Source organism: Cryptomeria japonica, chromosome 9 (genome assembly GCF_030272615.1).
Source record: "Cryptomeria japonica chromosome 9, Sugi_1.0, whole genome shotgun sequence".
NCBI lineage: Eukaryota > Viridiplantae > Streptophyta > Pinopsida > Cupressales > Cupressaceae > Cryptomeria > Cryptomeria japonica.
In genome coordinates, this window is record NC_081413.1 from 376,897,520 (window position 1) to 376,914,145 (window position 16,626).

The window sequence follows — 16,626 nt, forward strand, 5'->3', positions numbered from 1 at the left end:
ATGAAGAATTAAATGCACCAAAATACTGACATCCAAAATTGCTTCAAATATTATCAGACACTGAGCCACAACTGACTTACTATAAATAGTAAGAATCTGGAAACCCTGTCAAAACACCTCTGATCGGCTTGTAACTAAAATCGCCTAGGCCAAATCCTTCATTGATCCCTATAAAGTCCTAGTTAGCCCTCAAGACCATGGCAAGATGGGCTAACAACAGATCATCTCATGACTGCTGAAAAGGGGACATTACAATCTGTCCCTCTTGAAATTACTTGTCCTCAAGCAATCTCAACTTTGGATGTTGTAAGACATACTCACCCTCCCAAGTAGCATCCTCTACCGCCAAGTTCTTCGATCTCACTAAATACTCCCGGATGACCCGTCTCCGTAAAGTACGCTCCCTAGTATCAAGAATGGCCTCAGGAACCAGGATAAGCTTCCCCTCATCATTAAGACGAGGTAACTGTGCTGAAGGCACCACATTATGACCCAATGCCTTTTTGAGGCAAGATACATAAAACACATTATGTACCTTATTGGCTATCGGCAACTCAAGCTCATAAGCCACCTCATAAACCTTCCTAATAACTCTGAAAGGCACATAATGGTGTGGATTCAACTTCTCTGTACCACTCCTTTTGAGAGTGGGCTGTTGGTAAGGCTGTAGCATAAGATAAACCATGTCACCAACCTCAAAAGATCTCTCCACTTTGCACTGATCTACATACTGTTTCTACTAGTTCTGAGCCTTCTGCATGTTTTCCTTCAAGGACCTCATAATATCCCAACTCTCCTATAAAAGGTCCTTAGCCTTAGGTACCCGACTATCACCAAAAAACAGATTTAAAAAACAGATCCAAAAAACTTCGAGCCTTGTAGCCATAGAGAGCCATAAAGGGTGACATCAAAATAGACATATGATAAGTGGTGTTATAATAGTATTCTACTAAATGCAACCACTTCACCCATGCCTTTTGCTGCCCTGCAATATAATTACGGAGGTATCCTTCCACCCACTTGTTCACAATCTTTGATTACCCATCTGTCTGCGGGTGATAACTAGTGCTCAGGGTAAGCTATGTCCCACACAACCTGAAGAGCTCCTACCAAAAATTGCTCATGAACTTGTTGTCTCTGTCACTAACAATGCGCAGTGGCAATCCGTGCAACCTGAATACCTCTCGAAAAAATAACTCGAATGTCTGAACTGTTGTATAGGTGGATGAAATAGAAAAGAAGAGTGCAAACTTTGTCAACCGATCCACCACAACATATATGCAATCCCTGCCTTGGACCTTCGATAGGTCCATAATGAAATCCATCGACACACTGTCCCACTTCCTCTCGGGAATGGGTAGGGGTTGCAATTGTCCTCCTAGAAACGAGTACTCATGCTTATTCTACTAACATACAGGGCACTCCCTCACATACTGTAACACCTTTGTCTTGAGCCCTTTCCATGTAAAACGCTCTCACACCTGCCTGTAAGTTTTGAAATAACCTAGGTGTGCTGCTAACGATGAGTCATGGAAAGCTCTCAAGATCTTTTGCTTCATAGAAGATCCTGGCACTAAGGAGATCCTCTCCTTGTAAATGATCAAGTCATTTACCACTATGTACCTGTCATCCTAGATAGTGCCATGAATAATCCCAGTGGCTCTGTCGCATACTCTACAGAAATCAACTCCCTCCAATCATCAGCCAACACTCCCAAGGCACACAAGTGAGGTCTCCTAGATAAGGCGTCAGCAACTATGTTTTTTTTGCCCTTGACAAAAACTGTGTCAAAGTCATAAGCTTGCAACTTGCTAACCCACTTTTGTTGCCTATCATTCAAATCCTTCTGCCCAAAGAAATGTCTCAAACTATTATGATCCATCTTCACTGTGAACTTGCTTCCAACCAGGTATTGTTTGAATTTAGCGAAGGTGTGCATTATCGCCAACATCTCCTTGTCATATATGTTGTAAATCCTCTCAACACCCCTCAACTTCCTGCTCTCAAATGCAATGGGGTGCCTATCCTGCATCAATACTGCGCCTATGCCTTCACCTGAGGCATCGCAATGCAACTCAAAAGGTTTAGTCAAATCAGGAATGGCCAAAACTGGACAAGTGCTCATCAACTCCTTAAACTTGTCAAAACACTACTGAGCTCTATATGACCACTCAAATGCATCCTTCCAAGTTAAATCAGTAAGGGGAGCAGCAATCTGTGAAAAACCCTCACAAAGAGGCAGTAGAATCCACACAACCCGAGAAATCCCTTAAGCTGTGAAATATTTTGGGGTGGCGGCCAATCTATGATAGCTCGAATCTTCTCCAGATCCACACATACACCCTCAACTATGACCCAGATATAGCAACTCAGTCATTCCAAATGCACACTTAGACATCTTTGCATATAGGGACTCCCACTCAAGAATGCTCAACACAATATCAATGTGTTTCAGATGCTCCTCCCAAGTCTTACTGTAAATAAGTATATCATCAAAAAATATCAGTACAAATCTCCTCAACTGATCTTTGAATATCCTATTCATACAGGACTGGAAGGTAGCTGGCACATTAGTCAAAACAAAGGGCATGACCAAGAACTCAAAGTGTCCAAAATGACACCTCAAAGTTGTCTTCTCCACATCATCCTCCCTGACCCGGATCTGATGGTAGCCGGATCTCAAGTCTATCTTGGAGAAGTAACAGGCTCCATGTAACTCATCTATGAGTTCATCAATATGAGGAATCAGATATCTGTTTTTAATTGTTCTTTTATTCACTCCCTGTAGTCAATGCACATCCTCAAAGTTTCATCTTTCTTTTTACCCAACACAACTGAAGACGCAAATGGGCTCTTACCAGGCCTAGTGTGTCCCATCTCAAGAAGATCTTTGTTAACCTTCTCGATCTCATCCTTATACCTCTTTGGATGCATGTAGGGTGTGCTAATAACTAGTTTAGCCCCCTCCTCTAATTCTATCACATGCTCAAATCCCCTGTTAGGAGGTCTACCTGGTGGAATATCACCAAGCACTTCGGAGTGTTTGGTCAACAATGTCTAAATCTGTCAAGGATATTGTTGCTTTTGTTGTCCAGTGAGCTTTGGCATCACCAATATCTCAACAACCCACTAAACTTGATCACGATGCATCAAACGCTCCATCCTCCTAAGTGACACCACTCTAAGTCCACCGTCTGATAAGCCACGAAGTACCACTTTCCTACCCTGATGTTCAAATTTCATTTACACATTTCCAAATTAAATGTAAACTCCACTAGAGAAGCCATCCAAATCATGCCCTAGTATGACATCATAATCTTCCATGTCAACTAAATAAAAATATTCAACCAACTCATAATCATCGATCCTCATATGCAAGTTAGTGATTTTCTGCGTTCATAGGAGTTTATGTCCACTTGCCACCATAACTCTGAATCACTCATGCTCCTCTGTCTGTAAACCACGCTTCGCCACAACCTGAGCATCAATGAAGTTATGAGTAGCACCAGTATCAATCAAGGATATCACTCGCTGCCCCCATATCACACCACGCACCTTAAAGGTGATTGCCTTCTCAATACCTATCAAGCGTGCTAACACCCTGTCATCACTGCTATTCCTTCCAATTGTTGATTTATCATCATTGTCCTCAGAAGTAGATGAGTTTTCTGAACTCTCAGAGGTTGTCTCCTTAGCTGAAAAGTGATCAATTTGCTTGGCCTTAGCCTTAAGAGGACATTTATGAGAAGGGTCCCATGGCTCCCTGCAATGAAAACAAAGTTTTTTCCTCCTAAGCTCAATCAATTGATCATTATCCAATTTCTTAGCGCCCTTACGTGGCTGTTGCGAGTCCTTTTGGAATGTTTTCTTATCTTTGTCTTTCCTGAAATCAGAGTCCTTAGACTAAAATTTACTTTTATAAGATAATGGTGCCAAGTCTCAAGCTTTTTTAATAGCCTCCTATAATGTCAAAGGATCATGACCCTTGACCCAACCTCGTAAAGGATTTGAATGACCATCCATAAACAAAACAGCTAGCCTCCTCTCTAAAGTATCAATCACCAAAAATGCTAACCTCTGAAATTCAGCAATATATGTATCAACTGATCCCCATTGTCTAAGTTGTGCCAGCTCCTTAAAATACAACTCCAGGTCCTTAGGATCAAATCTCTCAATTAATTTCTCTGTGAACTCTACATAAGTGACAATCTGTGCATGTCCCAATGTCACCATACCATGGTGCCACCACTCATGTGCACTACCATCCAAATGTAATGCTGCATATTTGATGGCATCTTCTTCCGGCATTGGGTTAAGATGAAAGTATGTGTCAAGTTTTTGAACCCAAGCCCTTGTTGTGGTCTTTCTTGTACAATCAAAGAAAGGTATTGTGAGCTATCCAATTTTCTTCTTGAGGTCATAATGTTGTTGCCTGGTGCCCCTAAAAGGTAAATGTCTCATTCTCACATCCATGTAATCTCTGAATGACATTTCGGCCTAAAAATCTAACCTAGAATTCCTCCAATCATTTAAAATTTGATCATGTACCTCCTGTTGAGTGGGATCATTGTGTTGATCATCCTGCCTTGGTGGAGCGTGAGGCATAAGAGGTCTAGTGCTTGTTGATACTGCTCTATTTTGTTGTCTTGCACCCTCGTTATTAACCGAGCCATCATCATTGCCATTATTCCTGACATTGCCATTGTTCCCATTATTCCCTTGTCCACTTGGATTAATATTACCTTGATTTTGGTTGTTCCCATTGTTCATAAATGTTAAATGTTGATTCATAAACACTGACATCCGCTTTAATGACATCTGTAGTTCTCATTGTCCTCTAGCCAAATCATTTAGCATATCCTTGGTACTTGGTTGTGCTCTCTTGTCCCCCATATTTCCAGCTGTACTGATCACCTACTTTTTCCACTATGGGTAGACCATTGGAGTAAATGATAGTGGGAATTGGATCTCCCTCTTGCCTAGCTCCGAATTGCTTGTTGAGGTTAGTGTTTGACCTGTTACTCCTCAAATAATACTGATGATGCATTAGTTTCAAACCCCAAGGTTCGCAGAATCTTCTGCTCTAATACCATTGTAATAGACTGCCCTATTTGGAAAAAATCAAGATGTCTGATTTTTACTTGTGTAACCCTGTCGTTTAGTTGAACCTGGTGCGTTTTAAGGATTGTAGTGATTTTCATTCATAAATATTGCCAACATTCAAGAATAATGCATAGACATACATAAACATACATTAAATTTGCATTTGCACCAAACTAAATTTCATTGATCATATAACACTGAGTTTCTTCTCTAGATTTTTTTATTACCCTTAGCACAACAATACATGCAAGTATTTAAGAGAAATCTCAACATATTTTAGAGACCTAATATCAAAGATGTAGAACCCGAACCAACAGAACCTGGAAGGTGTTGTTTGAATTTGGTCTTTAATAGTCGCGGAGATGCAACCTTCAACAGCAAACAAAGTTGTTGTCCGTATTTTTGTATTCATAAAATTAGACAACCCCTTCACAAATTTTGCTCAAAAATGAAGATTTTACTTTAAGGCATGCTTTTCGAGGCAAAATTTTTGCTCGTTTCTAAATTGGACTAATATTTGGTTAATCCTTAATCCAAGTTTCAAATTTCATCGCGTTCCGAGTTTGTTTGCTATGTCTTTCCTTCAAATTTGGGTTTTTTCCAGAGTTACCCGGGGACGCATCCCCGACCTGAAAACCCTCGTCCCCGTCCCGGGGACATTTCGGGGACTTGCGGACGGCCAGGGGACGTTTCCCCCCGTCCCCAAATTGCCCTGTATTTTGAGGGGACGTCCCCGAAACGGGGGGACTCCTGCCCTAGCTCTGGGGGACGTTCGTACGTCCCGGGGACAGCTGGGGACGTTCGTACGTCCCGGGGACAGCTAGGGACGGTTGGGACGTCCCCAATCCCCACCCCAGGGACGGCCAGACGTCCCCCATATCTAAGGCCCTTAAAAAATATTAAAAAAATTTAAAAAGTTGTATTTTCAATTTTTTATTTAAATTTTCTAATATAGGCCCCTTATTAATTCAAATTGTTATTAAAAATTGGTCAAGAGTCAAGCCTTTAAAGCCTCTTGTTTGTTCATCACTCCTTCTCCAAGAGCTATAGTGCTAGGGTTTGAGTTTTTCCCATTTGAAGAAGATCATATGGCTTTTTCAGCAAATCCTGATGTTGCATTGACACTTTTGGATTTTCATCGCAGCGTTACGGGTTCTTGTTTGATGACCAATTTACCAACATCATCTTCCCAAAAGAAGATGTACAAATATGACAAATATCATAATGAGATCTCTCCTTCTCAAGTCTCTTCTTCATTGGATGAGATTAAGGATACAAAAATTGGACATGTGGATACGTCAGATTTCCTTGAGAGGGTTAAAAATCCTATGGATCACAGCATGCAGCGCTTGCTAGATAGTCATATTCATCTTGCCTCCTCTTTCCCAATGGCTGCCCTAGAGTCGGAATTCGTTCTTGCTTGTGCCGCTCACTTTGATCAAGAGACCAGAACAATTAGAGATGATGATGGACAAGTGGTTATCCGCCTTGATGCTGAAACCATCGAGAAAATTTTCAAAATACCTACAGCTCCGGTTTATGTAGAAATCTCAAAGGAAAGTGTCGGGGAATACTCTATGAAGAGGGAGAAGGAAAGCAAGCGTCATATCAACAAGTGGACTCAGGAACCACAAACCTACCTTGCCTGGCAGGCTAAGTTGTTTCGATGTGACTTCAAAGGAGAAATTGGTGATACAATTACTCTTTTGTGCAGGATCATGGGTTTAGAGCATTTTAATGTCTTTGAACCATGGATGTATTAGTTCATTGTACTCATCAAACAGTCCCAACACATCTTTTGGGGTGAAATCATTAGTGATGCTTTGTGTGAGCAGCTTGCCAAAGTTCCTACCACTTTGACCTTCTACATGAATTCATATTTGGTGTATATAGCAGCATCACTCAAACATTTTCCTAGTCTTTTTACCAAGGGTGATCGCTCGCTTGTGCCTGTGTCGGATTACTACGATCAGTTGTCTTTGAGACCCTGTTAGCTTCATTACAGGAGAGTTCAAGATGCTTTCTATGGTCACTACATGTGTTTATTTGATAAAACACTGAAGAATAGAAGAGTGTCAAATGTTGCATGGGACAGAGTTAATGAATATGGTTGTCTTTTCCTTCAATTCCCAACTTTTACTTATATAAGAGCTGGATGCTACAACAGACAACCTTACATGCTTCCAAGATACCCAACCGATAAGATCATTCTCATGGAATTAGGAAGACAACTCATGGTAGTTCATGCGCAGCAACCAGTTCGGCATAAGGCAAGAATGGGGATATCTTCAAGTAAACCATTGCAGATTGGCCGATATTCTCTCATGACGTATACAAAGGCTAAGGCCATGGAGACCGAGATGCGGGAGATCAAGCTTAAAAGGTTCAAATCAAGGGTGGATTTTGATAACCGAGGCATGAAAGAAAGAATTAAAAGATCTTTCATACATGTGCATCGCATAGAGGACATCTAGATTGATCTTTGCACAGAAGAGGAGATTCCTAGGATGGACTATTGCGGGCTCACACTTGAGAAAATTGTTGACTTGAACCTGGTTAACATTCCTGAAGGAATGATTGATGATGGAAATGTACTTGATTCCGAGTATGTTGCAAAAAGAGTTGATGAAGCACCACTTCCATCAATTCAATGGTCACATAAGGAATGTACCTCTATCCTAAATAGATTTCAGCCTGTTTTGGCTAACACCAATGCTTGGCTCAAAAGCGATGGTGTTAGACTCATCAAGATTAAGATTGGTAAAGAAGATGATTCTACAGGGTCTGTCGAACGCAAGTCTCAAATCAAATTTGACAACAAGGAGGGTGCATCATCTTCTAGTACACGAATCAAGTTGAGAGTTAGAAGAGCAATGGTACTTCCTCCTGAAGATGTAACAGTTCGAGGAAAAGAGAAACCTCAGATTCATATTCAGGTTATTGATTCTGAAGATCCAGAGGAAGAACAAGAAGAAGATGATGCTCCTAGGTCCACAACTTCGGAGTCACCTCATGAAGTCCCTCCTCAAATCCCTTTGGATTTACCTATGTCTCCTTTTGACATAGATGTGGATTCTTTTTCCACCATCCACATTGCTCTTGTTCCATTGAGTGTGTCTGCTCAAATTGTCAATCCAATTTCAGCATCAGAGTCATCCCTTGATCATCCACAAGAGGATTTGTCGAATATCTTTGAGGATAATCCTACATATATCTCTTTGCCTGGCTTGTCATTGTCAGAGATTGATACTTCTACTTCCTGTTTTGACAAGTTCATGATGCAGTCGTCACATCCTTTGGTTACTGAGCAGGCAATAGTTGTTCAAATAGAAACTTCTCCCAAGGTGACAACTGTAGTTCAAACAGGACATGCTTCTTCATCACCTCCAGTTGTTTCTAAGACGGATTCAATGGCTTTACCTCCATGGCTAAGCTCTTTCACTCCTAAAAGAAAGAAGCACGAAATTTCTCCTAACATTTTTGATTTTCAGCAGCTTAAACAATCCAAACCCAAGGCTTCTAAAAGAGATAAGATGGTTTCGAGAGTGAAAGTTGATAGCAACAAGATGAAAGTTGCAGAAATTATTGAACCAATTGTGGATAAGCCGCATGAAGAGATGCAAGCTTCTGACTATAGAATCACAAGGGTGGAACTGGGTCAACAAACACATGCAGTTGTCATGCATGATGCTCAGCATTCGGTGACTTCATTGGTGCAACGTTATGATGAACTCTTGACAAAGAAAGACAAGATGGAAGAGGAGAATTTGCAGCTTATCTCAGTAATTCAGAGAATCACCAAGTCTTTCGAAGAAGGGACCAATCCTTCAACTTCTTTCAATGCAAAAGAATCAATCCGAGAAGTTGAACGAGCTGCTCAGAAAGTGCAAGCACTGGATTCTTGGGTAGATCAGATTTATGATCTATGTGGTCCGGTCTTAAAGGAAGTATTCCAGTTAATGGTCAAGCTGGAAATGACCAAGGGGAAATTGAACTAGACTTCTAAAGTTTTCAAACAAAATCTAGAAAAGGTTGAAAGCAACTTGAGAGTTTGGCACAGGATGTAACAAGAAAAGCTGAATGTTTTACAAGAGAATGGCATCATTCCTAATAGAGCTATGTATTTCGAATTTGGAGAACTTCTAGAGAATAAATCCCTTGTTCTGAAAGCACTCATTGAAGAAATTGATGATGCCTTGAGATTGCACATGGAAATGGTGCGATATTGTTTCTAATTGTGAGAAAGTTTCTTGTAAGATTGTAAATCAGGATGGGGAGTTGTTGTCAGAAGAAGACGTTCTCTAAGATTTGAGAAGAAAGATTCATCAGGAGTGGGAAGATGAACAGTTTTCAGTTGCATCAATTCAAGCTTTGGTGAAATACCAAATCTTTTTGCAGGAAATTCAAGCCACTCTTGGGAAGCATAGTCTTACGATTTTGTAATGTCCCCTACCTGTGCAATGCCTTAAAATATGCAATAGATGGCTAGATTGATGATAACCCTGCAACTACAAGGATGCACACACAATACCCACATACATATACATATTACTGATTAGCCTAAACCATCAGCACTAACATACAAATAGCAAGAAAGTATCATAGGTTAAAGAGGAAAGCAAGGGACTACTTGTCTACCAAATCCAAGGGCCGGTTGCTTCTAACCCCCTTGCTAGATGGGTAGTCTCCCTATGCTTTCCTTGTAAACCTTAATACTTTTAGACACACAAATAACCTCTCTGTCTTGAAAAGACTGGCAGGGAGATAGTAATTGGCATCTTGACTTCATAGGTCTCTGACCACATGATAACCCCTTGTTGCCACTGATTACCATCTCCACTGCTCTCTCCAAGATAGAGTTGAAAACATTACTCTAACTGTTATCTGATGTGCAGCAGTAACCTAAATGAATTAACACATATATTCACCCAGTTACATGCAACAGTAATCTAATTACTGTTGTTGTACAGAAATAATTTTAATTGAAATTTACAGTACATATAACAGTCATGCTGTCTCAGTCACATACAAATAGCAATATATATCAGTCTTGCTGTCCCAGTCAAATATAAACGGTAATATATATCAGTCATGCTGTCCCAGTCATATACAGACAGTAGTATATATCAGAACTGTCATATTTAATAAATACATAAATATTTCATATTTAATATTTTAATAATGTTTGCTAAAGCAATCATTAGTATCCTGATTTAAGTAAGTTATTGTGTTCTTGGCTGGGCCAAGAACGTAACTCCTTACCTGTCCTTGGTAGAGTAGAAAATAATCCCAATGTGCTCTTGCTGGTAATACTTTTCCCTTTTTTCCAACCTCTCGAATCTCTCTATATATGCACTTTTTATCCCGAAGAGACATGTCTTATTTAAAATAGATACCTCTTTGAAAAGAGGTATGCCTCTTCCTTAGTTCTAATCGTTGCCATAGAAAATAATATAATGATTGTTTGCTTTTAATCTTTAATAACTCCGTGGGTATTACGTTCTGGTTCAATTTGGTAGATGATGTTTTGTATTTGCCTTTTATCATTAGTATCGTGCCAATTCATTATTATCGATGAATATAATAACTTTCATTGCTATCCAAATATGATCATATTCGATTCTTGGAAGCATTGTTATCACCGATTCTCCTTCATCATTATTTTGAGCCCTAGTCGATCTTCATACTAGGTGTCGGTTTGCCTCATATGTAATAGCTTAATTGTCATTCAATATAGAATCGATGTTCCCTTGATAGACTCTTTCTTGATGTATGATCTCTACATGGTTGATTGTATTGCCAAGTATGAAGATTATATGTCAATATGATTAATGGTATTAATACCGTATTTGCCCTCACATAATATCATCATTATGATAGCATACGTTATGTGTATTAAATAGAATCTCTTAAGAAATTATCACAGACTATGGTCAAAAGAATTGGCCCCCTTAAAACAGTATATGTGTAGCGTATCTTTTGTATAATGGGTCATTCATGACCCTTAGGCATTACACCCCATCTTCCCTCGTTGCTACGTAGCTTTCATTCTCTCTTTTATACATGTATTGGCAGACAAATCTGACATGTGTCAGATTTGGTCTGTCACTATGTGTTTATTTAATAATTATTTAATAGCAATCAATATTGATTGCAAATTAATATTTTATTTAATAATTTATTATTATTGAAATAAATGGTTATTCATTATTTAATAATATATTGCTGATAGAAATAAATGGATGATTAAGCAGTGCTAAATAAGTGTATTGATATTTTATTCTTTTTTATTTATATTTTTATTCCTTTTGTATTTTAATTTTATTATCATTATTTATTATTAAATTTTATTTCAAAGTGGGGACATCACAGATTCTTAGTTGTTATGATGTTGTTATCAAAACGGTTATTGTTGCTAAGAATACCCATGAACCAAATCCTGATGAGTTGCAAGGAATTATCCAGAAGTTTGAAGGATACATGGCCAGCTATACTGCTATATAAGTGTTTTGGACACTTGGTTTTAAATTCAGAATTGTAGTTTTCCTTTCGACAAGTTTACTTGTAAAAACAATTTTGTAATTGCAAGTTAATTCATCACTTGCACTTTTGTAATTACAAGTAAGATGATTACAAGTCAATTTAGAATAGGACTGTAATTTTGAATAAGTCTTAGTTAGTTGTTGAATGGGTCCAAGTTAGTTGGAATCCTCCCTTCTTTTTCTCAAGGCTCCTCTCCTATAAATATTTGAGGGGGTCTATTGTAATTTTTTATCTTTTAGAAAGCAAGTAAACTTTGCTAAAATTTACAGCAAAGAAGACTTTGTGGTTTTATGTGTAAGTTGAAGTTGAAAGGAATAGAAGAAAATCATTCAAGGATTTAGACTTTGTGCTGAATCCCTTGAGTTTTGTATTCAATATTGCCCTTCTTGCATGTGACTCTTGAGAACTTAATCAAATTTGTCTTGCAGACTTTGTGCTGCAAATATTGGAGATTAATATAGATTAAAGCAAGGTTCTTATTGAGGGAGGCTGTAGAACTTTGTGTCTACAATTGTTCTTGAAAGAAGTTAGAGTAGAAATTGATTTTGTCTTAAGAAATAGCTGAGACTTTCAGTTCACACTAGTTCTTGTTGTCTTGTGTTAAAAGTGACAATATATTTCAGCCTTTGTGTTGTTGTATCTTGTACTTGTTCTTATTATCATAAAAAGGTAGATAGGATTGCAGATATTCAAGACTTTGTGCTTGATATTGGTGTCCCGTCCCGGAGGAAGTGACGGAAGTCTTTGAGCTTTCAGGAAACTTCATTTCCTCTCTCATATTATTATACAAGTTATTGTTGATATTTGCTTCTATTTGCTATTCTTTTCTGTGAAGAAAGAAGAATATAGTTTTTCTTGAAAGAAGAAGGAAAATTGTTGTCCCATCCATATTAAATTAGTTTAGATGGGGGGAGCCTTCCCTTAGAATTAGGAGAGTGTTTACTCACATGTTGTGGCTGAAATCCACAATTTTGTACAACTGTTGAGATGTAAAAAAATTCAACCAACAAAAGCCATAGCTAATACCCTACACTAAGAGTTATCAGCTATTATATAATTGTATTCAAAGGCGGCAGGAGCTTAGTCTTCAGCAACAATGTCAAGAAGGCAGTGAACTCCTCCACTATCGATTCCCAACAAGAGGAAATAACAACACGCCCAGGCCTACTTCACCTTCAACACGATAATCTGCTATAGCAAAGGCCACGCCCAGCACACAGACTCTGCACCCAGCCTTGGTTTCGTGTTTGGTGTCCAGTTTAGTGCTTAGTTGTTATAACGGCTCAGGTAAATGTATTAAGGCCTACTAACTAGAGTCTACTATGGATGATAAAGAAAAGTAACGTGGCTCTGCTTACCCTTCAAGGACTCATGGCTGGATTAATACTGCGATGCCATTCTATAGAGCCATCTCTAATACCATTCGAACAGCTTGAATATCTTCTTGAGAATGTTCTACGCCAATCACCCCAATGGCCTGTCTTTTCTGCAAATCGTCTCACTTCATTGTTCCCTGTAGCTAACCATTGTTCTTTGCCAAGAAAGATTTATTTCCCAGACCCAATCCCTCATGGGTGTACGAAATGTTGTAGAACAGGATGATCATCCTCCAGAACCTGAGAAAATCTCCAGATTTCTCCACAAACTCCAACTTCAAGAATACACAATTTCCAAGATTACACAATTTCCAAGATACTTCAATTTGCATTTAATGCACTTATAACTCCATTTGGGCACAATTACCAATGCACCGTGAATGTGGGATAAAAGAAAGTTGTAATAAAATATTAATATCCCTTATGTCTCCAAAATGAAAGGGAACTTTTAATTTTTCCCTTTAAACGTTAGTCCCGAGCATTAATTAATCACTAAAGTTAAATATTTAAATTTAACTTTAGGAACTTTTAATTTTATTGCCCAATTAATTAATGGCTCATTAAATTGGCAATCCAGATGAAGAATTAAATGCACCAAAATACTGACATCCAAAATTGCTTCAAATATTATCAAACACTGAGCCACAAATGACTTACTATAAATAGTAAGTATCTGGAAACCCTGTCAAAACACCTCCGATCGGCCTATAACTGAAATTGCCTAGGTGAAATCCTTCACTGATCCCTGTAAAGTCCTAGTTAGCCCTCGAGACCATGGCAAGATGGGTTGACGACAGATCACCTCATGACTGCTAAAAAGGGGACATTACGTTTACTGAGGATGAGATCCTTGATTTTGAGAGGTAGGCATTAGGGGGATGTTGAAGCAACAAGAGATATAGGATTGGATAACATTAATGAGGCTGAGGAGCCATTGCCATCTACTAGCAAGATAGAGGTTGAACTACAACCTTCTATGCCAAGGGAGGAACCACAACAGACTCCAAGGATTAGAATCTCAACCACTCCCCAAGTTTTCACTAGATTAGAGAAAAGGAAAATGTAAAATGTTGTGTTTTCATTTTGTAATATGTAATTTATGAATTATGATGATAATTTTCAAAGGCAATCATCATAAATTCATAATAATTGTCAACTATATATTGTTTTAGGCTCAGCCATCAAGATTTTGCATGATATTGTGATTTTGTATCAAGTTGTATTCAAATTAATCAAACTTTTCTACTCATTTATGGACTCATTAAAAACAACTCGCGATTGAATTTTGCAAAAAAATTGTGTTTCTAAAGAAATATAAGCAATTTTTCAAGTTGCCAAGTTTTTGCCAAGTCAAAAATTTTGGGTCTATTGAGTTTTTGGTTGATTCCAAGTCTAGCAATTTCATCTACCACTATCATACCAACCAACACCCATGCTGTCAATCTGTCAGTTTTTGCCAAAGTACTGCCATGTACCAGATATGCAAATTCCATAAAACAATACAACACATAAGCGGGCAATTGTATCATTATTATATTCTGAAATTATTGTATAAGAGTTTGCTGATTTAAATATTTAAACATCTATTTGTAATTGCTTTTGAATTCAACATATCGGCATTTTTTTAAATTTTCCAACAACTACAGTTAATAAAAATGAGATTTAAGGATTGCAACATTTAATTTTATAGTGTTTCCATTCAATATTCTTGTGTATGCTCTGTTGTGCATGAAAAAAGAGTATCAAATTGCATGTTTGATTAAAACTCTGAAAGGGGATATGACAAAATATAGTGATACAAGCTCATATAATTGAAAACAAAAGCTGTGACAAAGGTTTGCCTTGATCAATCCAATCAATATTGAACTATAATGTATAATCTACTTACAATCATTCTTATATTGCCTTTTTTAACAAATTAAAGGCATTACTAGATAATATTGTGGCTTCTCTCTCTTGTACAAGAAGACCCATCTAGCATGTGTATAAAGGGATTATGATTATGATATGGCTTTCTCCATTAGAAGACTGCTGCTGCTGGTTTGTCTGATGATCTAAGTTTCCTCAAAGATGCATTTAGCATCCTTCTTGATGGTACTATGTGTCATTATGATTTTCCTTATTGATAGAATAGAAAATATTAGCCCTGTTATTCTAGCTATTAATTTCATGTGTTTTTAGTTTATACTCGTAGTATAGGAATCCAATTTGCAACAATAAGAATTGCTGATAACATCTAATGACCACGTGAAACAAATATATAGGATTCAACATAAAAATAAATAAATTTAATATTCCTAAGACAGTTATTTCTTAGCTAGCAGTCCAAATGTTACAAAAAAAAGGAAAAGATAAACAATACAAACGATTTATGAGAAACTTTACTTGGCCGCTTTTGTTAGAAAAGCCTGAAAATTTGAATCTCTATTTAGTGTCAAGAAGGGATACATCCCAATCATATAGGAAACCTGCATTAGCACAAGAATGCTGTAGAATCAGATCTAAAAGACATTAGTTAATCAAGGTCAGTCCTCAAATTAAAGCAATACACACCAACAAAGTCATATATATAATTGATACTAACCATCACTATAGGCATATCTTGTAACTATGAAAGATCTATAGATTGCTTGAAAAAAAAAGCCAGAGGTCACCTAACATAAAGGAGGGTCATAAGTCACAACCTTTTGTGGAAAAGCCTTAAATATATCCAATGATATATATGCACCAATTGAATGGCCAACCTTTGCAAGAAAAGTATGTGTCATTTATATAATAGCCAAATTATTAAAAAATAAAAACCAAACCAGCTAGAATTACAATAAAACAAACTAATCTATCAACCATTTTTTAAATTATTTGTACAAACTAACATTAGTTCTCACTAATATTTATTCATGTCTTAACATGATTTCATTGACAATCTGAATCACACAAAATAAATGTCACTTATATGAAGGAACTTTTACATATACAAGATGGGAAGGATCACTAACTCTTTACAAACCTATTGACGGATGTTGTACTTCCTTCAGCTTTCAGACGGGAGTTACGGGGGATAGACATGCCTCAACACCCAGCACAAAAGAAGCACCCAAGACAAATGTAAGTAGAATAGGCAGCCTTAAAATCAGCATATCAAGATAAGAATGTGTAATGTACCCTTCTCACTAGTTCACAAACATTCGATAAGTTTGGCCTATTACTTCACCCTCGTAGGCCAAGGGGTTGATGAGAGGGTCGCTTGGGCAGTTGCTTGTGGCTTCACATATTATTTTTTATATGATTTTTTGTGAGATAACGTACTCTCATGTATGATGTCACATATGAAGTTAATTGCACTTTATATTATAATGATATTTTAATATTATCTAAAGTGCAATCAAATATTATTTAATTTAAAAGGAATCTTCTAGATGGGGACCGATCCATTGGAGAAAAAGACTAAATAGAGGAGGTCTGGTTCATTGTTGAACATCGAATATTTGATATCTTCTTGTGTTAAGGAGCTTTGTGGAGCCAAGGGTTTCTACAGGTTGTCTATTTGATCTTTGGGAACGGAAACCCCCATAGATTAGCATACTTGAAGTGGTGAGAGACCGAC

The 16,626-nt window shown here is 37.8% G+C and overlaps 1 protein-coding gene across 8 annotated transcripts in view; it reads right to left on the reverse strand.

Moving 5' to 3' along the window:
- LOC131072578 (uncharacterized) overlaps positions 1-16,626 on the reverse strand; it is a 297,628-nt gene that overhangs the window by 76,994 nt on the left and 204,008 nt on the right. For 5 of the 8 annotated variants that reach the window (XM_058008788.2, XM_058008781.2, XM_058008771.2 and 2 more), the window contains 2 exons: positions 15,707-15,766; positions 15,408-15,490 (listed from right to left, as the gene is read on the reverse strand). In XM_058008788.2, the coding sequence (XP_057864771.1) occupies positions 15,408-15,490; positions 15,707-15,766 (143 nt within the window). The remainder of the gene's footprint in view (positions 1-15,407; positions 15,491-15,706; positions 15,767-16,626) is intronic. The other 3 variants (XM_058008822.2, XM_058008794.2, XM_058008813.2) reach the window with 1 other exon arrangement.